Source organism: Cupressus sempervirens, chromosome 6 (assembly GCF_028749045.1).
Source record: "Cupressus sempervirens isolate cs-2001-9-10 chromosome 6, ASM2874904v1, whole genome shotgun sequence".
Lineage (NCBI taxonomy): Eukaryota > Viridiplantae > Streptophyta > Pinopsida > Cupressales > Cupressaceae > Cupressus > Cupressus sempervirens.
Window position 1 is genome coordinate 290466032 of NC_143123.1, and position 25971 is coordinate 290492002.

Sequence of the window (25971 nt, forward strand, 5' to 3'; positions counted from 1 at the left end):
TCTTGACTATTCCCTTTCAGCTTTTGTGTATTCTTTAAGGCCAATTGTCTGCAGCTTTCAAGTATTATTTTTTAATTTTTACAAAGTCATTCAATAGATAGCAAATGTGAGGGTGGAGTGTGCAGAAGTGATCAGTTTTCAATTATAGAGCTTCAGCATAACAGTTTATATGTAATCAGTAGAGCTATAAATATAATTGTTTTGTAGAAGAGAAATATTGGTATCTTTTGTATAATCTATTAGTGTTGTGGTAGAGAATATTTTGTGAGCATTCAAGATGGATTGTGAGTGCATTGAGTTGTTCATTTCTAGTTTGCAAGCTGGATATATTATGAGTTCATCTGCTGTATCTGTGTGTTGTATATAGATTCTCTGATCTTTTATGATTATTGTGTATTGAGAATTTGTTTTCAAGGATATAGATATTGAAAATTGGTTGAAGATATAAGCATAGGAGACAAGTAAGAATGTTGCCGAATTCAGAATGGTCAGTCGTGTTTTCTTTCTAATGCAACTGTTGAATCAAGAATGTTCAATGTGTCTCTTTTTCATTAATATAATTGCAGATTGAGTCGGGGTGGTCAGTAAAAGATTTCTAGTTCTTGGAAACTGCCTTAAATCATAGATGTTTCTTTATTCATAAGAGAGTATTAAACATGTATAAAAGATATGGAAATGCAATGAAAACTGTGAATAACTAATTCAGTTCAGAATGTATTACAATCATTCATACCCTACAAGAGTGAAATTATTATTATGAAACAAGCACCTGGGAATCATCGGCTTGGAGGCCTGAGGAGGGTGAGGAGGTGTGAGGAAAGATTCATTAACAATAAGAACCAGTAATATCAGTCATGACGTCTTAATATATATCATTTAATATGAATTAGCAATAGCTCATGCATATTCCTGTTATGATGATCTCCTGCTGTCAAGTCGTATGGCGTGTTATATATCATGATGCCCAGTGAATGGTAAGATGTTCCTTGTCAATTCCGGGTAGGGAGGGTCTTTCTTGTTAGAGATTGCCTGGGGATATATTGTGGTCCGAAGTTGGGTGGTAAAGCCCCTGACAATGTTTCACCTCTCTCAAGATGTCGGATACGTGTCAGACATAGATAAGCCATGCATTCAATTGTTTATTGGAACAGGTATTGTCATTTTTATTTATGAGGAGGTAAAATTAAATTGAGTTATTTCATTGTTAACGTTATTTTAAACCTAGATGTAAGAGATAGATTCATAAATTACTTTTCATTTATATGAATATCGAATATAAGTATTTCTAATCTTGAGTTACTGTCACAGATAAGTAGTCCGAAGGAAAGAAATCCGAAGCCCTAATTGATTGTGTGACAGCTGGAACCTTATATGATACAATGGAATTGGAAGCCCTAATTGAATCCGTGGTATCGAAAGCCCTAGTTGAATCTATGATCGCGAAAGCCCTAAATTGTATCTGTCGTCGCAGAAGCCCTAAATTGAATTTGTGGTAAATGATGCCCTAATTGATACAGTAGTATGTGATGCCCTAATTTAGAATAATAGAAGTATTTGATTTGATTTTAAGATAACGGTTTTTAGATGATAGTTATCATATGAAATTGTTATAGTGTATTTGTGGACTAACCCCAGTGGTTGCAGAAGCATCCCTAGTTTGATTCGAACTCAGTTTTCCGAGGTATGTGATATTCAATTTCTGAAGTAATATCATTTAATGGTATTTCAAGTATATAGTTAAGAAATTTTGTTTCACTGATTTTAACGGTAATTCTTCTTCACATGAACCTGAATGTTATAACTGTCTTCCTATGAAACGAAATAGTAACTGTATTCCTTGAGAATGTTGAATGTTAAATTAGACCCGAGAAAACAGGATGTTACAACCACTCCAGGGATGTCCTCCTGCCCGTCTCAATAATCTATTGTTTTGTTTTGGTCATCTGGAAAATGACTACTTTTTTTTTTTTTTGTGTGGGGGGGGGGGAGGGAGGGGTAATGTAGGGTATAATAAAGTAATTAAGGTATTTAATATAGATGTTAGGAATACACATGTACCAAGAGTCGCAATTATTGGTTCTCGTAACCAACATGAGCGCTATATATAGAGATCATTGGAAATTGGAAAGATATGGTAATATTGAGAACATGGTATATTGCTAATGTAATCCCTTTGGTACAATCAATAAAGTAATATTTTGCCATCTCTATGTAATTTCTATGTTTTGGTTATTGGTATAGTATTATGATTGCATTGGCATACACTTGTTGTGTATAACTTCCATACTTGGCATAGGAACCTCTCCACGTTTGGCACATAACTACTTCCATACCTGGCATGGTACTCAACCATATTTGGTAGATAGCACATAATTATATTTATAAATTAAAATAATATCTTCTAATTCACAAATAGCAAATATTTAAACCTAAACTTATTTAAATAAATTATAAAATTACACAATAAACTTCAAAAATAAAATATTTGACAAAATAAAAGTCGAATTGTTCACTCTGTGTCTAATTAAATCAATAGGAGTCCTCATATCTAGTGTGAACCCCAAGACATTATAAAACAGGAGTTTTCATAGGCTAATATTTAAGGGTTTTTCAATGCCACACCAATAAGTATGATATCTTAAACCTAAACCCAAATATATATTTGAACATATATGGCTTTTGCACTTAACAAGAAGGTGTTTTATCCTTTCCAAATGATCTAACCTCGAAATGTCAAACAATTAAAAAATGAAAAAAGAAAAAGAGAGAAAAATCGGAAGGGATTTGTCTAATGTCCCCATTTTCGTGAGTATTAGAGTTGAAGGGATTAGCCTATTATTTTGATCCTCATAGGCAAGCATGGTGGATTAGAGGGTCCAATTTTGGAGTTTGGGAGCTCTTTAGGTGGCTATTGCATGTAATTCTCTGACCAGGTCTTTCATTTGTTTTGAGGCATTGATATTCAGAGGCTTTTGGTTTTGTTTTGAGGGACTTACTATTTATAGTAAGTCAGTGGATGTTAAAGAGGTACCCTCACTATTTCTGGTAGGACAACTAGATTGACAGTGGGAGAAATGGGTTATCTAGTAATGAAATCAGGATCATTAAATAATGGTTATTAATGGAATTATGACATTTAATTCAATTTTTTGATAGGTAAACGGCTGAAGCCTTGATTAATTATTATTATTTATTGAAATTAATTATTATTGTGTTAAACTTGAGTAGATTCGAACCCAAGACCTTCCACATAAGAGGCTCACAAGTTATCATTGTACTACAGGCTCTTGCCTAAATGTTATGACATTTAATTATTATTAAAGTATTAGTTTAATAATTATTATTTATTTAAAGGGAATATTATATTGACTGTGTGACTTTATAATTAAAAGGAAATTTAATATTATAAAATCAAATTATAAAGTGAGAGCATTTAATGATTTCATTTCACTTTATTTTAAAAGGAATATTTAATGATTATAAAGTGCATATGAAGTGCCAATTTCAAGGGAGATAATATAGTCATTATTAAAAATCCTAAAAGTCGATTTGAAAGTGGATTTAAATGCTATTGAGGAGTTTGAGGTTATAAAAGGACTAAAAAAGAAGATGCTTTTCATTGTGAATGTTATTTGACTTTAGACTTGAAAGTGGATTTAAATGCTATTGGGGAGTTTGAGGTTATAAAAGGACTAAAAAAGAAGATGCTTCGTCATTGTGAAAGTTATTTGACTTTTGCTCTTTGATATGAGAGTTGAGTCGTATACACAAGGGTTTCAGTCCATTTTCTACAATGAAGAATGAAACTCTTCATTGTTTATAAAATTCTGAAGTTGTGAGGGACCAACCGAAGTATTGCCATAGTGTGGACTTCATTCAGAAGTTCATTTAGAGCTTAAGGTGAAAAATCAACATGCAGTTTGAAGGATTGGATGGTATGTCTACAGTAGATCTGGAGATTCATATTGGCTTCCATTATACATCAGGAAATTAAATATTTAATTGGCAGATTATTAACATTGTACAGTGGAGACCATCATTTGCAGCAAGTGCTTACATACCAAGTTCTCTAATTTGTTGTCATAAGTTCTACGAATTACATGTTATATCTTTGTAACTATTTGACATGAAAATTATCAATAAAATACTTCGATATGCTACTGACATAATTTTTAGTTTGTGTTTGTTAAAATATCAATGGTGATATAGATGCATATTCATCACCAGTTCATTAAAATTCTTGCATTATTATATATCAGTTTGGTACTTACACTGAATACATCATTGTAAGCCAAGACTCTTGGCCTTTGCTTGTCATTTCAGTTTGTAAGCAATCCCATTGCACTCTAATATCATTGTAGTCACAAGGAGTTTGAATGTCAAGAGTTTTCTCACTCATATTCAGTTTGCATGCCAACTGTTTATATTAATGTCTAATTGTTGTAAGTGCATATTTACATTGTGGGGGTCATCTATATGCATTCAAAAGACAGAAAGAATTGCATTTGAATTATGGTTCTTTGCCTAAACATCTTAGTAACCACTAGAAAGCATTTAAATCACATATGACATTATTTCAAGCAATCATTATCAGACTGAAACATTGAAATAAGAGATTGTATGCAAAGTGTTTGACGATATTCCTTGAGCCTCTTATCAGCATTTTCAGGCCAGAATTGGCAGGATATTACAATTTGTCAAGGTTTGGCAGGAAATTAATAGAAACATTTTTACCTAAACAAAATTAACACTTCAAATTTACCAGGATTCAAGCAGTACCTGACTTTGAGATATACCATAACTGAACTTGACAAGAAAGATGAGCAATATGGCAACTTAGCATAGAAGCTTTATACAAACAAAGTAACTTCAGAATAAATAAAATAGCTCTAAGTTAATATATGTTGGCATTTTTTTAGATAGATGTATTTAAGTTATCTATATTAATTAATACTCCATTCAGGTTGTAGTGTAATTCTGAGACTACGCCATATACATTATAGTGCATATAGTTGTAGCTTGCCTAGATACTAATAAACATTTTACAAATTCCTTGTGCTGGTTGTGATTAATCGATTATGATTTAAAAAATGTGGCAGCATGTTTACAACTCTGATGTAAATTATTAGTTGTCATTGACTATCAATTGTCGTGATGTTGGAACTTGGTACTAACAGTGTCTCTGTGTGTATGGCTGCACGGCATACTTCACATTCATTCACGAGGAAGTATACAAGATCAGTTGATATGGTGCAGGATGGGATTTGAGAGTGATTAACAGCCCATTCAAAAATCACATTATTGGTAGTGAACAGTGGTGTCTGCCTGCATCTTGATCAGTGCTGCCTTCATTTTTACTATGATTGCAATAATGATATAATCACTAAGCTTTCAGAAATAAGAGGCTATTGGATTTACCGCTCATTTTTCTCTTGTGCATGTCATGACCCTCCAAACTATTTTAAGGTATATATATAGACCACAATGCAAATGTCATCGTAAATAGTGTTACTAAACTTTTCAGTTACCGGACAAGTCTCCTAAGTGCCAAGCTGAGCATCCTTGAACATGCCTTAGTGGTCATTTCATAAAGCCAACGAGTCTAACCAAATCTGGATTAGTCCAAGCTAAATTTTTCAAAGACATAAGTTGTATGTAAGTACTTTTATATCATGTTTTTCTAGAAGTGTCACTGTCAAATCCATGCCAAGTATGATTCTGATAACTCTGATCTTAACCCATGTCAGAAGGTTCATGTTTGTGTTCAAGTTCGACAAGGATAAATTTTGAATGATGTTCAACAATGATAATGTTCAGGAAAAAAGTAGTGATTAAATTCACCTAATATTAATTAGTAGGGAGGCTGTGTGCGAAAGGGAAGCAATAGTAAGTTGAGAAAAAGGGGAAAATAAATCTTCAAAGAAAGATAATGCTACAGGCTATGCAGATTCAAGGTGTGTGCCTTTGAAGGAGAAAGACAAACTCGAGGCCATGTCATGCTTGCTTGACTAGGCCTTAGGCAGTAAAAAGCTTCCATTCCTCTAAAGGTTTTGTGCCAGGTATTCAGCGATATGCCAAAACAAATAGCAGTATTTAATAAAGAAAGAAGGGTGATATCAGGGTGGACTTGAAGAGAGGAAAACTGAATATGAAGGAAGTGCGTATTAGAGAAACAGACAATACAATTGCTAATGGTAGCCAGAGTACTTTGGAAACTGAGCTCTAGACCTACGTCTAATATTATTGACTGCGGGGTTTGGGAGAGGATCTCTACTTCTGCTTTGTGTCATCCGTCTGCTTTCAGCATTGTTGCGGCCTTGTTTCCTGTCTTATCTAATTAGTTTCTAGGCTATTGTCTATTTGATTTATAACTATATATGCTGTTTTAAAGATGTTAAAGGATTTGGGCCCCTTCGGAAACCCATCTTTCTCATTAAAAAAAGGGCTACTACTTATTAGCAATTATTACAAATTCCAAACCTGTCTGATCTCTTCTAATGTTATTGATCCACTCTTATCAATGTCAATTGCATCAAACTGATCTCGAAGGTCAGCAAGCTCTTCCGGACCAAGTGTAGATGCTAAAGCCTGCCATATCCCATCCAAACAAGATTTAAATTCCCAAATCATATTTGTTTGCAAAAAACATGTAAGATGGGATGCCAGGAAAAAAGTCCTAAAACAAGCTTAAGTATATCTAACAATACATAAGTAATGAATTATAGGGACTCACAGACCCTGAGTGCAAACTGCTTTAGGCGGCTGTATTTAACAAATTCGCGCATGTGGCATAACACGGATATATCCAGAGGGATTTCTGATGCCTCTCCCCCTTCTCTTGCCCATGGATGTGCTGCAACCAAAATGTAAAACAAGATTCATTAACTGCAAGCTAGATGCATGATAACACAAAAATTATGAAATCTCAATCAAGCACTAGTTCCCACCCTACAACATGAATAGGCTGTATAAAGCAAAATAAAAATCATTTGGTTGAGAACTTCAACAAGGCTGTTGTATACAAATAAGCATAGAAAAAATCATTTCAATAGGAACTTCAAAAAATGTGTCAAAAAGCCTCTTTACATAGCATCACCAAGGTTAGGTCAAATAAAAAAAAATGTATCCACTGATAGATCTTACTTGTTACAGTAAACTTTTGTACTGCTTACACTTTCTAACACTGGACATCTATATTTATGCATACTCAATTGAATAGATTTGGCCATCGCACAAAAAAATAAATATTGGACATGCACATGTATACACCTATTTCAAGTTTTAGTAGGTTTTTTAATTTTAAAAAAATCCAGTTTACACTGAAATACAAATTTGAACAGACACTTACCCCAAGCATTGTCTTGTGCAAATGGAGATCAGAAATAAATGAAGAAAGCAAAAACTCTATATACCTCCAATTCAAGAAATGTGAATAGAAATCACAGAAAAAATATTAAAGCCATAATTAAGGCCCAGATGGCTTGCTCCAAAGAAATTGAGATCAAGATTGCTTCAAGGAGATCCAATTACCAGAGAAAATAGTTTGCACTAGAACCATGAAACAATCGAAACAAAAGAAAGGAGTGAGCAGTATCAAGTGATTAGAAATTTAGCCCAATGGATAATAAGATAATATTCCCATAACTAAAAAACATATGAAAAGAAGTCGTTAATAAATAACTTTCAATAGGAACACCAAGGTGTAAGAATGAACATGTGAGAATCAGTTGGTAATAAGAAATAATTTGACATGAAAAAAAGAAATGGGAACTCCCATGCATAGGAGTTCTTGATCAACCCAAAAGTAGCCCAAGGATCACTTGCAAAACCAAAACAATCTTCTACACAAGAAACAATTTAATCAATCGAATGATAATTGAGATTGGTGTTCAAGGGTGTGTGCTTGATCTAGGAGGGGGAGTTCCCTTCCCACAAAGATATTTTGGTTTTCATGTGAGCCACAAATTCTTCAAAAAGGTTATTACCACAAGAACAAAGCTAAGAAGTGAAGGGGAATTAAACTGGAGGTAGGACTCTAATTGAAAGAAAAGGAAGCAATTAATAAAGCCAAAGGCTCTCAGTGGACTGTGGAAGGCCTCTTTTGTAGTTTGGGGGAGAGGTTTATTTTTCCTGGCTCCTAAAGGAATTTTTTTGCTGGGAGTTTTCGCGATAAGAATGTCTTATGTTATTCTCAAGATTGGCTGGTTTTTGTAGTTGATGGATTTTCTGTTAGCTCCAGTTTTGGGTTATTCTAAAATGCAATAAAAGAAAGAAAGAAACTACATTGTCCTCGAATGACAAAATGTAGGTCAATTAGGACTTTAGTGGTTTGAGCTACATTCATGCTTTTTAACACTCCAGTTATTCAGATTTTTTCTCTTTGGGTTATGGCCCCAATAGACCCCTCATATATTATAAGGAAAGTACAAATATAGCATTACTAAAGTAAAATAGTTGAAAATGTGATTGATAATTGAATTAGTTGTTCTAGACACCTTTCCCAGCTACATATAGAGCTAAAATCACCTCAAGCAAACCTATATGACCTCTCTGCCACTTAAACTGTGCCTTGGTATCCACTTACACAGATGTCGCCACCTACATAACACTTGGCACTTGTATTGTCTATTTTTGTGACTTGAATGTATTCTTAACAGCTGGACAAACCCTGTGGGTGTCTACATAATTTTAAAACTTGCTGACTTTTGTTTTAGCCTTAGGCACCCTTATGTTTTGTCACCTGAAAGATGCCTTGTATTATCTCAGGCACATGTTTAATTATTTATGCCCCTAAACTGTTCCCACATGCTGATTTCTTCTGTCCATGTCACTCAACACAAACATAAACAGAACCCACTGCACATATGAAAGGTTTTTGTCACTTGAAGTCTCACTTATCTCATTTAGATGTGCACTTCAGACATATTTTCCACTTAAATATTGTCATTGAAGATTCAATGTAATGTTCCCGTCATAAAATAAACAATATATTAAAACTTATTTATGGGCTGATTGATTTAGCATATCTCGGACCCATTTTTATTTTTAATTATTTCCCTGGGAGTTTGCCGTGTCTTCTGTTGGCACAGTTTCTCCCTCAACGGGGTATATATGTCCGTGAGGTTGAGTTGTTTTGGTATGCAATTTGGATTATTTATTGTACTACGAATTCATATTGGAGTTCTTTGTTGTTCGCTATTACGGAAGTGAGAGATCTTCCCTACTTGGCTATTCTAGTTTCAGTGAAATTCAACCCTCACCCTATTCTGTTAGTGTATAACTTAGCTTAGATCTGGCAAATCGGAGCATCATTCTTGTTTGCAAGTATCATTGTTTCTACAATATATATATATTTATAGATTTCGTGTGTGACAGTGTACGCTCTATGCCTATATTGATATCTCTATGATTGGTAAACAACTTTATCTCATTGAAGGAAGTTTGTTGGTTCATACACCATCCTGCCATCCTCCGTACCCACTCCCTTCAATCCTTCATATGGCCTTGGGAATCACCCTCCAACACACATTATCCGATACGGCCTTGCACAAACCACACAACCACTAGCATTGTTCTGTCATATGGCCTGTAGCGCGGACGAACACCTAGTTGCCTCCATATGGTATACCAATATAGAAGATCAGACAAATGACGTACGGCCAAATACACCACCGTGTGGACTTCTTGTTACTACCACTATATGGCCTAGATTGGCCACCGTACTGCACCCCCTTCACATTGTACGCCATCTCCAGTTACTCCCTCATTGTCATACAATACCTTCCAACTACTTGACAAGTGTTGAATAAGTATTGCAAAGAGCGTAGTAATTTATAGACCATCTACGGTTGGGAATAGAATGTTACAGTGGTATCAAAGCCAGTGATCCCGCCAGCCAGTGGACAGTGAAAGAAACTTTATAGCCGGAAACAAAGGAGATCACACTCAGCTGATAAATGGAAGATTCGCGAGAACCCACTCCTGCCGAAGTCATGGCATTATTGAGAGAGCTTTCAAGGAATCACGCATAGATTAATGACACTCAACAGCTTATGGAAGAAACTTTGCGGAAATTAGCTGATAGTAAAATATCTGATAAAATTAAATGATCATAGTGACGATTCAGTTTTGGGAAAGGCAAATTCTCATTTGACACGCTCTCGACCTTCCATGCCAACTTTCCCTCCACGAACAGAGGTGCCGCATAGAGGAAGGGAACCAACCTTTGAGAAAGTTCAAGAACAATTGAAAGAAATTGGAAGAATGAAAACTTTGAAGGGGATAATCGTACAAAGACTACGCGGAATTAAGAATGCAATATTCTGGGGGTGGAATCCGAGGGTATTTCTAAGATGACCTCGAAAGGAAATTAAGTAAACTGAATTTGTCGCCATTTGACGGATTTGGATTAAAATCTGCACATGCATGGGTAATGAAAGTCTTTACTTACTTCCAGCTCAACCCGATGCAATAGAGGAAGCAATTAAATTCGTCGCACTCCACTTAAATGGAGTGGTGCATGAATGGTTACATCATGGTACAATTACGTTGGGACATGACCAAGTAAACACTTAAAGTCATTGAAAAATTGATAGATTGACTTGATGGCAAAGATTCAGAACTCAATTTTAAAGAACTATCACAATTAAGATAAACGACATCGGTTGACCATTACATCACTAAATTTTATAAACTCTCTGTACTGGTTACGGACATTTCTGAAAGGAGACGAATAGTATTATTCATGGAGAGATTGACAAAACCACTAAGGGGTTGGGTAAAGAGTTTCAATCCCCCCACCCTCTCGGAGGCTATCAAAAAGGCGCGAAGTATGGCATCATTAATCTTCCTCTCGAGGTTCCTCTCACTCCAAACCACCATTGGTTCTGAGGGACAAAGACAACAAACCCCCGTCAAAGAAGCCTATGTTGGACGAAGCTACCAGACAAATACTCCAAAGGAAAACATTATGTTTCACCTATTAAGGAGCCATGGGAACCTAGTCATAGATGCCTCGGTAATGGGAAAACACATTACATCGAATTCGTATTTGATGATGAGGATGATCAGGAAGATTTATTCATAGAGGGTGGTCACCATTAGGACCCCAAGGTGGTCAGCCTAAACCGTGCGGAGAAGCTCATTGTATTGCATTGATCACATGTTGCTTCATTTCGACAGAATTAATAAAGGGACAAGTGCACTCTCAAAATGATAAACTTCTAGCTATTTTGGAAGAACATAGTAGAGTTTTTGCAGACAATTCTCCTAGTATACCTCCCCATTGTGATTCTGAGCATATCGTCAAATTGGAAGTCGATGCCAAACCAATTATCACCATCTTGTACCACCATCCCAAAAAATTTAAAGATAAGATAGAGAAGATGATTCAAGAACTACTCAAGAAGGGATGGATCCGTCCCAACTCTAGCCCTCTTACATCATTAATGGTGTTGATGAAAAAGAAGGATGGGACATTACGCATGTGTGTGAACTACTGTATGTTAAACTAGACAATAAAAAATAGATACCCTACTCCTAGGATTGATTAGGGTAAAATTTAAGAAAGCTGCCTCCAAAAAAAGATATAAAATATTGGCGAACCTTTCAATATTTTGAAAAAACAAAATTATTTCTATTGGTGAATCACTCAATTTTTTATTCTAAATATGATTAATATTGGCGATTATTTTCAAATCATAATTTTTCTATATAGAATATTGACGAATCTCAATAATAATAGGAAGTTCATTAATCACCATGGAATATTACAAATCAAATTTGAACATTTTTTACCTCGAGGAATATTATGGGGATCGTTAAATATACTTTAAATCAATACTGAAAACTAAATATTGGTGACGTATTCTTAAAGTAACTAATAATTATGATAATTATTGGTCAGTTTAATTTAATTTCTCCAATAATATATAATATTTAGGTGACTCAAATTTAATCATGTATCGAATATTGTGGTGAATATTTGAGTTTAGATTTTTCAATAAAATAAATTATTGAGCGATTTTAAATATTCTAGAACTAAATTTTATAAAACTATGGCGATTTAGGTTGTGTCAAATTTTAAATTATTAGCCAAATTACTAGCTAAAAATTTCTAAAAATAGCCAATTTGCCAATATTAGCCACTAAAATATACCTTGGGATCGATGAATTGTTGGATGAGTTGCATGGTGTGCTTTACTTTTCTAAACTAGATTTCCGCTCCAAATACCATCATATCCACATACAGGAGGAAGATGTGGAAAAGACAACTTTTCGTTGTCACTATGGGCATTATGAGTTCCTAGTCATGTCATTTGGATTAATGAACGCACCAGCAACATTTCAATCTTGCATGAATAGCATCTTCAACCAACAGTTGCGTAAGTTCTTGCTTGTATTTTTTTATGACCTTTCCAGTAAAACATGGGAAGAACACTTAAAGCATCTGGATGAAGTCCTCGAAATCATGGAAGCACAATCATTGTTTGCCAAACAATCAAAGTGTGAATTCGAGATAATGGAGATATTATACATGGGACATGTTATCAGTAGATATGGAGTATAGGTCCACCAAGAGAAGATTTCAGGCTATCCATGATTGGCCTCCGCCAAAATCACTCTTAGAGTTGCGAGGTTTCTTTGGATTGTGCAGTTACTATAGGAGGTTTGTAAAAAGATTCTCTCAACTAAATGCACCATTAACAGATTTGACTAAGAAGGAATCATTCCGGTGGAATAAAAAGGCACAACACACTTTTGATAGGTTAAAAGAAGCAATGAGTACTTGCCTGATTCTTGCTTTACCTCACTTCACTCAACCTTTCAATCTAGAGTATGATGCTTCCAGAGAGGGTATAGGCATTGCACTAATGCAGGAAAGACACTCGATATCCTATGAGAGTCGGAAACTTACACAAGATGAATGCTTATATTCTATCTATGACAAAGAGATGTTGGCCATTGTCCACACCTTGACCAAGTTTATGCAATATCTGGTGGGTGCCAAATTCATCATACGTACTGATCATAATAGCTTGAGATTTTTTTGGAGCAAAGAATAATGTCATTGCAGACGCTTTGTCAAGAAAACCCAGCATCTGTTCATCAATTTCATATTTCAGCCAATTGGAAGGTGTACTTATCGGTGTACTCCACGAACACTTTTGCATGAAAGTTAATGGATGGCAACATTCAAAACAACCGATACAAGGTAGTGGATGACATCATCTACTACAAGGATAGGATATATTTGGTACCTGAATCCACAATGAAGCATAAAGTTTTGAAGGAAATGCACTCCTTACCATTAGCGGGACACCCTGGGTTCCTCAAAACCTACAGATAGATTGAAGAGAGATTTTCATGAAAGGGTCTCAAGAATGACATCCTGTAGTACGTGCAGGAATGTGCAACATGCCAACAAAACAAATCTGAACACACATCACCAATAAGCTTGTTACAACCCTTGTCGATACCAAAACAAAAATGGAATAGCATCTTGATGGATTTCAGCATCAAACTTCCGAAGGTAAGTGTAAGGAACTACATTTTTGTGGTAATTGACAGATTGAAAAAGTATCCACACGTTTTCACCATTCCCACCGAGTTCCAAGTCATGCAAGTAGCAGACTAATTCTTTAAGGAAATCTTTTGCCTGGATGGATTTCCGCAAAACATTGTGAGCGACTAGGACAATCGTTTTCTCAGCACCTTTTGAACTATTTTGGCTAGTGGGAACGGAATTGTATCCCAATACCAGTTATCATCCCCAAACAGACAAACGAACAAAAATTGTGAACAAATGACTGGAAGGGTATCTCTGCAACTATGTTTCAGCACAACAAAAGGTCTGGGTCAAATGGCTACATCTCGAGCAATATTGCTATAATATCACATGTCCATCAAGATGGCACCTTTCAAGGCACTATACGAATATGAACCCCTATCATTTGTAGATTGGTTTTGGGTGATAGTTGCGCACCAAGAGCAAAGGATTGGCTGCAAGAAGGACAGGGTTTTTTGAGGGTCTTGAAGGAAAACCTTCAATAGGCTCAGAATCAAAAAAAGATGTATGTAGACAGACATCAAAGTGAAAGAAGCTTTAAGGCAGTTGATCTCGTATATCTCTATCTTCAGCCACACAGATAGTCATCCCTGAAGGTAAGTAGCAAAGAAAAGCTAAGGCCACGATTTTATGGTCCATACCGCATAACTGGACGCATAAGCAAAGTTGCTTATGGAGCTGCTAGAAGGAAGTCGGATCTACAATGTCTTCCATGTATCCTGCCTGATGAAGGTTGTGGGACAGAATGTTATTGTATCAACCGACCTACCACCTCTGAACGAAGAAGGGAAGTTGATATTGGATCCTGTCGAAATTCTTGGGGTACAAGAGAGTAAACCACAAAATAGCACCGTCAAGGAATACTTGGTACACTGCAAACATCTGCCACTCGATGATGCCACTTGGTAAGGAGAACAAATTCTTCAGCATCCGACATTGTGTTTTCTTGAGGGCAAGCAAATTCTAGGACAGGAGGACTGTAATTTTCTTGCCATAAAAAAACCAATATATTAAAACTTGTTTTTGGGCCAATCGATTTAGCATATCTCTGACCCATTTTTAGTTTTAATTATTTCCGTAGGAATTTGTTGTCTTCTGTTGGCACATAGTTTTCCCCTTGATGGAGTATATTTATCCATGAGGTTGAGTTGTTTTGGTATGCAATTTGGATTATTTATTGTACCGCAAATTCTTGTTGGTGTTCTCTGTTGTTCACCATTCCAAAAGTGAGAGATCTTCCCTACTTGGCTATTTTGGTTTTGGTGGGATTCAACCCTCGCCCTATTCCATTTGTGTATTACTTGGCTCAGATTTGGCAAATCAGAGCATCATTCTTCTTTGCAAGTATTATTGTTTTTGGAATACATATATATATATATATATATATATATATATATATAGTTTGCGTGTAGCAGTGTACGCTATGTGCCTATATTGATATCTTTGTGATTGATAAACAACGACATTATCTCAATGAAGGAAGTCCGTCGAGTCACACACCCTCCTACCATCCTTCGTACCCACTCCCTTCATTCCTCCATACGGCCTAGGGAATCACCCTCCAGCACACATCATCTTGTACGGCCTTGCACAAATCGTACCACCACTGGCATTGTTCTGTCGTACAACCCACAGTCTATACAAACACCTAGTTGCCTCCGTATGGTATACCAATACCTCAGGTCAACCAAATGACATACTGCCAAAATTCAAATAGATCATCGTGTGGACTTCTTCTAACTACCACTGTACGGCCCAGATTGGCCATTGTATTGCACCCACTTCACATCGTACGCCATCTCCAGTTACTCCCTCGTTGTCATATGGTACCTTCCAACTCCTTGACAAGGGTTGAATAAGGTTTGTGGAGAGCATAGTAGTTCCAACACCATCTACTACTAGGAACAAAACATTAGATTCAAGCATGCATTTAAGTCACTGCTGCCACTAACATGACACTCTTGGCATGCATTATTTTCATTCTTGCTACTAAAACATTTTCCTCAATAATGCACTGCAACTGGCCTTGCCACAAAACTCAAGCTGAAATGTCATAGGCATGTGTCTCATGGTGAAATGTCATAGGCATGTGTCTCATGGTCCTCTATCACTCAAGTCTTCTTGGTACACAAATTTGCTTCCCTCTAAAAAAATAAAAAGAAATTGAAAATTTGTGTTTAATAATAACTATAGCCAAATGTAATAGAATAGAGAGAGATGAAAGAGGCGGGCGAGGGAATGCACCTAGGGTTTCAGGTGAAGATGATGAGGCTGAGGGAGATTCAGAGGGGGGACGAAGATGATAAAGACAGAGGATTTGGTGTTTGATGTTGCCGTGCTTCTGAGCTCCAAGATCTTTGCTCAATCTTGGCACGGCAAGATTTTGTGAGGAGCTCTACGTGTTTATTTTTCTGACCTTATCTATCACCTCTATCCTGCCCCTGGCTCATCTGGTTCAGGTTTTTGTTGGCCCAAATTTTCAGTTCTTGCCATCTGTTTTGCGAGTGCGTTTGGAGGTGTGGTCTGGTGCGGTGGGGTATTGGGTTCTCTGTGGTGGTCTCCCTCTGTCCGTTTGGCTTTTGGGAGTTGTCTGCAGGGTCCTCTCTTCTCTTGACAGGCATGCTGTGCTTTTTTTTTATGCATGGATTTCTATGCCTTGTTCTTTCTCTGTACTGGGTTTTCCTTTCTCTAGATAGGGGTGGTTTGTTGCAGACTTTGTTTCAGCTTAGCTTTTTGGAAAGGCCTTTGGTGCAATGTTTTTGGGGTTTTCTGCTGTTTCGCCATATCCTGTGGTTTTTGAAAGGTTGACAGCTTTGTTGTGGAGGATGAAGTCTCTAGCAAGGGAGATAGTTCTATGAAGATTGGGGGTCTGTTTGGAGCTCCCTTTTTGCTCTGCCTGGGGGCCTTTTGTTCTGAGGAGGAAGTGGACTTTTCTGTTTCTTATCTTGGAGGTTTCTTCCATGTTGTGGAAGTTCTTCTTGGTTCTACTTCTATGAAGGTCTTGGATGGTGGTTATCATGTGGCTATATTTCTTCTCATGGCCTTGCACTTTGTGTATCATACAGAGAAACTTGTTTCCCTCTGCTGGAGACTCAAGATCTCCATGACAACAGTGTGTTGGGGTAATGATTATTTTGGTATTGACAAATCCCATTTTGTTTCAGTTTCTCTTTCTTGTCTAAATCTGATTGCCTTGTCCTGAAGTAGGTCAGATTTAGTTGTGTGCTTTTGGTTAAGGACTTTTTCCGATGTCACAGAAGAAAAGGTTTGGGGGCTTTTTAATATAAGGGCCTCTGTTCTTTCCTTGGATCATCTCTTTGTTTGCACCTATTATTTCCCTTCTCTGATCTATTTTCTCTTGTCTCCTTTAGAGTGGAGACATCTCCTATCGACATGTAGGCCGATGGCTTGAAAATGATTGGAGATATTTTTATATACCAGATGATTTCTCCTTTGGTTTTCCAATTGAGCTGGATGCTTCTCTTCCTGAGGTGGAGAATGTTTTGGTGGGAAATATGGTGTATTGCTTCGAAAGAAAGGTACTGTGAGCCTTATTAAAAACCATGTTTCAGGTTAAGGGATCTTTAAAAACCCTAGATTCTTGGTTAAGGTTAAGGGAGCCTTCAAATACCCTTTGTAATTTTGTAAGGGCTTTTTTTCTGGTGTAGATTGATCTTAGATATGTTAATTTGTTAGGCTGCTATTGGTTGTCTGTAGCTGGGGCTGCTGTTTGGTGATGTTTTTTCTTGTTGAAATTGTTCGTCTATGGGTTCCAAATCCCTCCAAAATCTCTCTGTACAGGGTTTTGGAGTCCCTTCAAAACCTGCTTGTTCCTTAATCAAAAAATATAGTCAAATGTTAAGCCATTCTTGTCAAATCAACATCAACTATGTTGTCCTTTTTTTAGAGTGGTTACATCCTTTAGTGTCTATCTCAATCTAATAACAATGTATGCAAGCTGTTCATTATGAAGATTATCAAGCTATAAATTGAAAGAAAAGGTTAAGTTCAAAGAAAGACTGCGATGGGCAATGCCAAGCACAAATAAGAATGATTGTCGCTAAGGCAAATCTTCTCCAACACATTATCGCAAAATCATATAGGAGGATCGTCTTACATGCATAAAATTGTCACTTTAGAGACCAATATTCAAGATAGACATCTTGAGAGAAGTTCAAAGATCAAACTTTCTTTCTTTTTTTTCAATAAGCTATTTTTGCTTTTTGGTTTTAGTTGTGTCCCAAATTGAAGAGGCAAGCAAGAAAAACAAAAAAACAAAAAAAATTGTAGAGAGATTAGGCCTATTTCACAAAAAGTGGTAGATGTCAAATGGCAAAAGGTTAACAGTAAAAGTTCAAGCTTTGTCAAACAAATATGGAAACAAAAATAAAAATGGGTCCGAGATACATTAAATCAATCGGCCTGTTACAATAGTTTGATTTATGATTTTTTTAATAACGGGAACATTACATTTGGTGGAAGAGACAAGGGAGGAATTTCTTAACTTGTATACGTCGAGGATAGAGAATCTGAACGGAAGGGAAGTAACTTGCATGGCTCGAAGTGCCGAAGGAGCACGAGCGTGAAGTGAACTCTTCGTTCCCGATACACTCAACGAAGGGATACAAGCAAAGAATCGAACAACGTCGCTTGAGGAAGATCTTTTCTCACCGGGTAACACGGTTGTTCAAAGTAGGGTGGTTGTCTGAAGCAACGCGGTTGTGCAGAACAGGTACACAGCAAGTACCACATAAGCAAAAGAAAGTAACAATGGCAGGACCAAAGGAAAAATTGTTGAAGTTCAATGGTGATGGGACAACTGATCCAATTAGACATTGTAAAACATGTGAAACGATTTGGATGACGAATGGTGTAATGGACCAAGATGACTGGATCTGACAGTTTCTGGCAACCCTGTGGGGTGTAGCAATTGATTGGTTTGCAGATGTCGATCCTCAGAAATTAAATACATGGCCGAACCTTAAGAAAGAATTCGTAGCAGAATTCCAACTATTGAGGGATAATAATGAAATAGTAGCGGAAATATACAATACTAAATAGGGGAAGAACGAAACAATCTGGGTATATGCAAGAAGGTTGAAGGAGTTGGTGGGGAAAATGGAGAGCCAAATAGCGGCTGATTTAAAGAAAAGATGATTTGTTGAAGGGCTATGGCTAACACTAAAGAAAAAAATGAAAATTGTACCTCCAACATCGTACATAGATGCGTATAATCAGGCAATGGATCTAGAGAGTGAGCAAAAAACGAGCATAAAGAAGAAACAGAAATCTTTGAACTGAGAGAATTCATCTTCCGAAAGTAGCAGCAACAACAAAGAATCAAGTAAGAAAGTTTGAGCGTTGCAGAAGGATATGTAATGGATGATGAAGGAATTTAAAAATCTGAAAAAGAATCCTAACTTGGTGAAAGGGGAATTGTGGTGTACGAACTGTAAAGAGGGCCACACAAAGGGCTCCTGCCCAAAAAAGCAATTTTGCTATATTTGTCAGATTGCGGGACATTCCACAAAGGAATGCCCATTCAATATGAAGACAAAGGAACATCAGCAGGTGTTACTGACGTAGGAAGTGTCCACTACAAGCACAAGAACGAACACGAACAATGACGCAACCTCGGGAGGATACCATAACAATAACCAACGCGGACGAGGTGGTAATAATAATAAAAAAACAATGGAGGCCAAAGTCGGATACAATACGACTCGAGTGGACGGCCAATAATACAATGTTGTGTGTGCAACCTCTGGGGGCACTTTGCCAAAGACAATACCACAAAGGAAACACCACAGCTATTGTGCAGATAGTGCAGTCTGGGAGACCACAAGGATTCAAAATGTCCTAAGCAAGGGGTGAGCCTATTAAGCATCAAAACATATGATGAGGAGATACTAGCCATCACTCGCAAACAAGAAAAGAAGGCAATGTACCTAGATGCAGAGCAAGAAAAGAAGAGGTTGCAGTAAGCACAAACGGAGTTGGAAAAACAAATGGAAATGGAAAAATTACAAGCAAAAGACACTGTCGGCACCTCGAAGAAGAACTTGGTAGAACAAAATATTATAAGGTAGGGAATGCAAATCGAAGTTCCTATGAAATTAAATAACCTTACAATGCCTCAGTTGCAGACAGCGATACTGAACATGACACCACTCAGAAAGCAATGAAAGAGACAGGAAAAGATGGCAGCGGAGTGACTACAATAGTCCCAATGCTATTGGCACTCACTATGGGAAGACATCCTGCAATAGTAGAGATGGCTATCTTGGGTACTGTACTCACAGACGCAATCGTCGACAGAGGATCAGGAGTAAACGTACTACTGGAGGATATATGGAAAAAGTTGGGACAACCTACATTTCAATTACTCTTTGCCAATCAACACGAGATTAAGCCCTCAGGGATTCTGATGGCATAGACTATAACTATCGACACAGCCATTCCTATTGGATTTTGTGGTCATACTGTTAAAAAGAAAAGGGTACGACACCATCCTCGGACGGGGTTGGCTAGCACAGGAAAAGGTGAAACATGATTGGAAACAGAATACTCTATCCGTGAAGGCGGAGGCCAAAGATTTATAATCGACCTACACACACAAATGGTTGGTGAGAAGGCAGCGTCGTAAGATTCTAAAGGCGAAGGTGAAGGCGAAGCTGATGACAAGGGGAAGAAAAGAATGGAACCTAATCAAGGAGTATGGAGATTGGAAGGAGGGTCGAATGATGATGACCTGGACTCGATGAACAACTTACTCCATTGACAGATGGAGGACCACAAGCTCTTTCTTAGCTGCAACATGTTAGGAGTCGAAGAGGGAAAAGAAGGGAATGAGTTTTCGAAGGAGTATAGAGAAGTGAAGAAGGGAGAAGCACATGTAGATGAAACGTCAGCGCATATGTTTAGTGATGACAAACCTATAAAGTACAAAGAGCCTACTACAAAAATGATTAACTGAGGAGATGAAGCCAATCCGAAAAATATGTTTGTGGGAGATGATTGGAATCCAGTCCTGAAAGTTGCAGCGTTCAAAATATTATGGAGTAAAAGAACATGTTTGCATGGATGTAAAAGGATTTTAAAGGAGTACCGCCTAAGTTATGTGTCCACTAGATACCGTTGATAGAAGGTGTAGTGCTCGTATGGAAGCGGTTGTACTGGATGAACAAAAATTATGCCACATAGGTCACTAATGAGATCGACCGGATGCTGGAAGTAGGAATTATTTTTAGGGTGCAAATGAGTGAGTGGGTATCACCGATTGTGATATCTCTGAAGGACACCACCTGGATAAGAATATGCATAGACATTCAATGCCTAAATGCAGTAATGACTAAAGATCTATTCCCGATACCATTCACTATTAGCATTCTAAAAGAAGTTGTGGGGCATGAAATTTATTCATTCATGGATGGGTTCTCTGGATACAACTAGATATCCATCACCGAAGAAGATAGGCTGAAAACAACATTCATGGTGGAAAATGGAGTATATGCCTATAACAGAATGTCATCCGAACTATGTAATGCTCCGGCAACATTCCAGAGAATTATCTTACACATATTTGATAAAATGCCTGTTGGAAACTTTATGGCATTCCTGGATGATTGGTCAATTTTAAGCGCAGAGGATAAACATATAACAGCACTCAAAGAATGCATGGAGAGATGCAAACAGGCAAGACTAGCACTGAATCCGAAGAAGTGCAGGTTCATGGTGCTACAGTGGAAGCTATTAGGACACATAGTCTGCAAAGTGAGATTAAAGACGGATCTTGACAAAATTCGTGTAATTTGGATATGCCACTATCGACATATGTATCAGAAGTAAAATCATTCCTTGGACATATTAGATACTACCAGAGGTTCATCAACAACTTTGCGAAAATATCCTACCAGCTGGACAAGCTAACTTGCAAGGGCGAACCTTATAAATGGGGAGCGGAGCAGAATGAAGCTTTTGATGGGCTGAAAACAAGATTGGCCACAGCACCGATCCTAGCTTAGCTGAACTGGAATAAGGAGTTTCACGTTCATGTTGATGCATCGAACTACACAATTGCAGCAACACTGGCATAGACAGGTGACCACGGACTGGATCATCCAATATATTTTGTGAGTAGACTGTTATCTAAAGCGGAGAAAATTTATAGTATGACAGAACGAGAAGCACTCGAAATGGTGTACACAATATAGAAATTAGGCATTATTTACTGGTGACACCGTTCGTATTTTATGTGGATCATCAAGCGTTGTTATACCTTGTGAACAAGACAATAATCCAGGGAAGGATAAGGGTTGTTACTATTACAGGAATTCACATTCAAAATTGTGTTATGGCTAGAAAAGAGTCATGTAAGTGCGGATCGCTTGTCGAGGATAAAATCAGTAGAGCCAACAGAGGGGATCAACGATGATTTTCCTGACACGCAGCTATTTCAAATTGTCGTACTACCACCTTGGTACACGCGTATCGGAGAATATCTTTCGATGGGACAACTTCCTAGCAAAATGTTGCCGAACGAGAGGAGAAAACTCATGCTAAGGAGTCAAATATTTCAGTTGATCAACGGGTTACTGTATAAGATGGGACCTAATCAGATATTAAGATGGTGCATGCTAGAAGAGGAGATTCCTAAGGTGTTGAAGGAAGCACACAAGGGACCAGCAAGAGGATACATGGGGCTAGATACAACTACGTGGAAGATACTTCTGGTAGGGTTATGGTGGCCAATCGTGCACAACGATGCCAAGGAGTGGATCGTGGTGTGCAATACATGTCAAAGAGCTAGGAAACCACTGAAGAGGGACTTCATGCCTCTCAATCCTTCATAGGCACAAGAGTTATTTGAGAGATGGGGGTTGGACTTTGTCAAACCCCTTAAGGTAAGTAAAACTAGAAGATATAGGTACATCGCAATAGTGACAGAGTACCTTACCAAGTGGATAGAAGCGCGGGCCCTACCAAACAACTCTACAATAAGCACAGCAAAATTTATCTATGAGCAAATAATCCCAAGGTAGAGTATTTCGCTGCAGTTGGCAAGTATCACGTCATCCGATTGCTGACTACAAAGTCCAAAATATACCATTCCCTGTTGAGCTCGTACTACCTGAGCCAACGGACAAGCAGAAGCTACGAATAAGATTTTGGTCAGAGTGATTTATCAATCTTGCACGGTCGAAGGAGAGGATTGGGAAGAAAAGCTATCATCAATGTTATGGGTGTACTGTACTTCATACAAGGTAACCACTGGGCACATTCCGTTTTAGTTAATGTATGGACAAGAAGCTATGGTACCGACGGAATTTATGGTAGCAAGTTTAAGGATCGCAATTGAGAACAAACTGGGAGATATGGAAAGTCTATGGGAGGGATTGTACAATTTAAATAAACTGGACGAGCGATGACTGCACGCACAATGGGCCATGAAAGTTACACAAAACAGGCATAAGGTATGGCATGACAAGCATTTAAAATTGAATAAATTTCAACCAAGACAGTTAGTTTTAAAGTATAATGGGCGTAACGAGATCAGACCAAGCAAATGTAAAGTTAAATGGGTCGGACCATACAAGATTCACAAAGTTGGCGATAATGGGGCAATCAAATTATGGATGCTCGATGGGAAGGAAGCAGTCAATGCAATGAATGGGTCGAAGCTAAAAATCTATCATGAAAGAAATAATGAGCCTCCACGGACGAACAACTCAAAGAGAATATAAATAATAGATAATAATGTATTTATGTAAAGTAAATGTAAATAATAACAAAGAATGTAAAATTGTAATATGTTAATAAAACAATGATAAAAGAGTAGACTGAAGGCCATATAATACTTGTCTATGGCTTCAACATAGCATAGGTATTGAGTGCAGGAGAAGATCACACCGTACAGCTATGAGTTGGAAGGAATAGACCACTGTACTGACTATGCCAACTCAAGGACATCGTACGATCAAGGGGACATCGTCTGTGCAAGCAAACATTGTACGGCAGCACAAACAGGAGGAGAAGCAATACCGTATGGCAAAGTAAAAGAACAGGCAATTGAACACCATATGAAGAAGCATAAATATATCGTACGGTTCGTACAAGGAAGGCAAAGGGAAGTATCATACTGTACGGTCCATACACGAGCAGAGAGCCAGAAAGAAGACTATCGTATGACTTTTGAAAAGAAGGAACAACCAGAGGCAACTGTACAACCCAACAGGAGATAGATTACACATCATCATACGGATATCAACAGTAGAGTAAGGTTTAACCGTATGGCCAGCAGTTGAAAGAAAGGATATTGTACAGAGAGTTGTGGAAGGAAGAAGTCGATCGTATGGCCATATAGTATAAGAACAACATTATAAGCAACTCAGAATTAGTGTACGGTTTTTGCACAAATAGAGCATAGCAAATAGAGTTGTCATTCAAAAAATAGGGAAGGAGGAATTGATACCGTACAATCGTACAGCTTTGCCATTGAAGATTGGTATCACACTGTACGGTAGGGATAAGAAACAAGTTATAACTCAATATGAAACACACTCTGCAAGAAACAATTTGGTAGAAGGGAAAAGTAGTCGTACAACCCTAGAAGGAAGAAGTACTACATCCATACGGCCATAGCAGACAGAGAAGGGTAGCCTTACAGTTTCAGTTAATAGTTGTCATAACACCCTTCAGAGAAAATTGCAACTGACCTAACCATTTTTTCTCTTCAAGCAAAATGACAAGGTAAGTGACAAATATGCAATCAGCCAAGAAGAGGGCTTGGAAAAAGAAATTGGAAGAAGATACAGCAACAACTGCAGTCATGAAAAGGGACGTAAAGACTTTGTCATCCGGAGTACATGTAGCAGGAGGCACAAGTATAGGACTAAGCAAAAAGAAAGGGAAGCAAACAGCACAACCTACTGCATTAAATAATCCCACAGTGCAGAATGTTTCATTTGAAGGGTTGAATGGAGCAAAATCCAGGAAGTGGTGGCAGGAGATACCTGATAACCATCCAGTGAAGGCCAGCATTCAAAAGGCACAGGTTGAATGGGTAATACAAATGCCTATATTCTGTATTTGAGATTATGAAGGGGTTTTGCGCACAATGATAGAAACGTACAATAGGTTCTCTTGAACTAGTACGTTTGCCTATCTTGGATGCAACTTGGTAATATCATTCAGACCGGCAAACTTCACACAGGTATTTTAGATACCTAGTCATACACAAGGGGGGAGGAAAATAGACAGTAAACCGAAAAAGTTGAGTCAGGAGGTAAAGACAAACTGACACAGCTGGTATGTGGGGATTTGACATAGACTAAGCAAGAAGCTCTCACGGACATGTCGAAGGGTAGAGGACTGAAGAAGTCCAACATGCAGGAAGGGCACTGGCATTGTCTTATAGATGTAGTTAAAAGTCACGTCACAAGATCCAGCTGCGCTACATTGTTGGCAGAACGGATGTACGAATTTATGACACTGCAGCATAAGACGTTCTACATGCCACACTATGCCATTGGGCTATTCTTGGAGACAACGATGCGGATGATCCCCAACGATGCACTAGAGGCCAAACTAGGACCACTCGTGCCAGGCAAACCCCTTACAGGATCATGCAGTGGAGGCATCTCAATACACTTGGTAGCAAGACCACGCATGAGGAGACTTCTTCTGAGGAGAGTGAGACCGACGAGGAGGATGAAGAGGATGAGGAGGTGGAAGTAATTACAGCTACACCATTGAGATTTCCACAGCCCGCACTCTCAGTGATGGCACACTTGGTTCCAGTAGGTATACACGAGATTCCTGGGTTTGGCCAGTTTAGACAGCCAATGGTGATGACTCAGGCTACAGTTGCGATTCAGCCTGCTACAAAGACACTATCCATTCTAGAGGCATTAACAAAGGCAGAGCCATCACCAACGGAGACAGTCGTTCCAGAGGTAACGATGGAGCCTACTTGAGAGGTTTTTCCAACTATACCAGAGGCTAGGGTTGAGGTACTTATACCTGATGAGACAATAGGCACTCAAGGAGTGATGGAGATATCGGCAGGGGAGAATTTGAGGACGCCAAGTGTTCATTTGGACATAGTGGGTTCAGATGCAGTGGTTACAGTGGATACAACATTGTTAGCATTGCCTGAGGAGCCAGATAGAGAGAGCAAAACTCAAAGGTTGAGCACGTACCTGAGTACAAAGTTTCACTATACACCAACACCTCGAGCGACATAGCTTTACACACCTACGCAAGAAGTCGCCCCGGAGGAAGATCCTCTACTGACACAAGTGGAGTGTCACCCGACACTGGTTGATGGACCACCACATAGCACTATTAAAAGGATGGTGGAAGCAGTAGAGAGGACTATGGGTGCTCAGCAGCAACCTCCGATA

General features: G+C 38.0%; 1 protein-coding gene across 1 annotated transcript in view; it reads right to left on the reverse strand.

Annotated features, from left to right (window-relative positions):
* LOC149552355 (calcium-dependent protein kinase 28-like) overlaps window positions 1–25971 on the reverse strand; it is a 171586-nt gene that overhangs the window by 67284 nt on the left and 78331 nt on the right. The window contains exons 8-9 of the mRNA XM_089787900.1: window positions 6738–6853; window positions 6481–6588 (exon numbers count right to left, since the gene is read on the reverse strand). Coding sequence (XP_089644026.1) covers window positions 6481–6588; window positions 6738–6853 — 224 coding nt within the window. The remainder of the gene's footprint in view (window positions 1–6480; window positions 6589–6737; window positions 6854–25971) is intronic.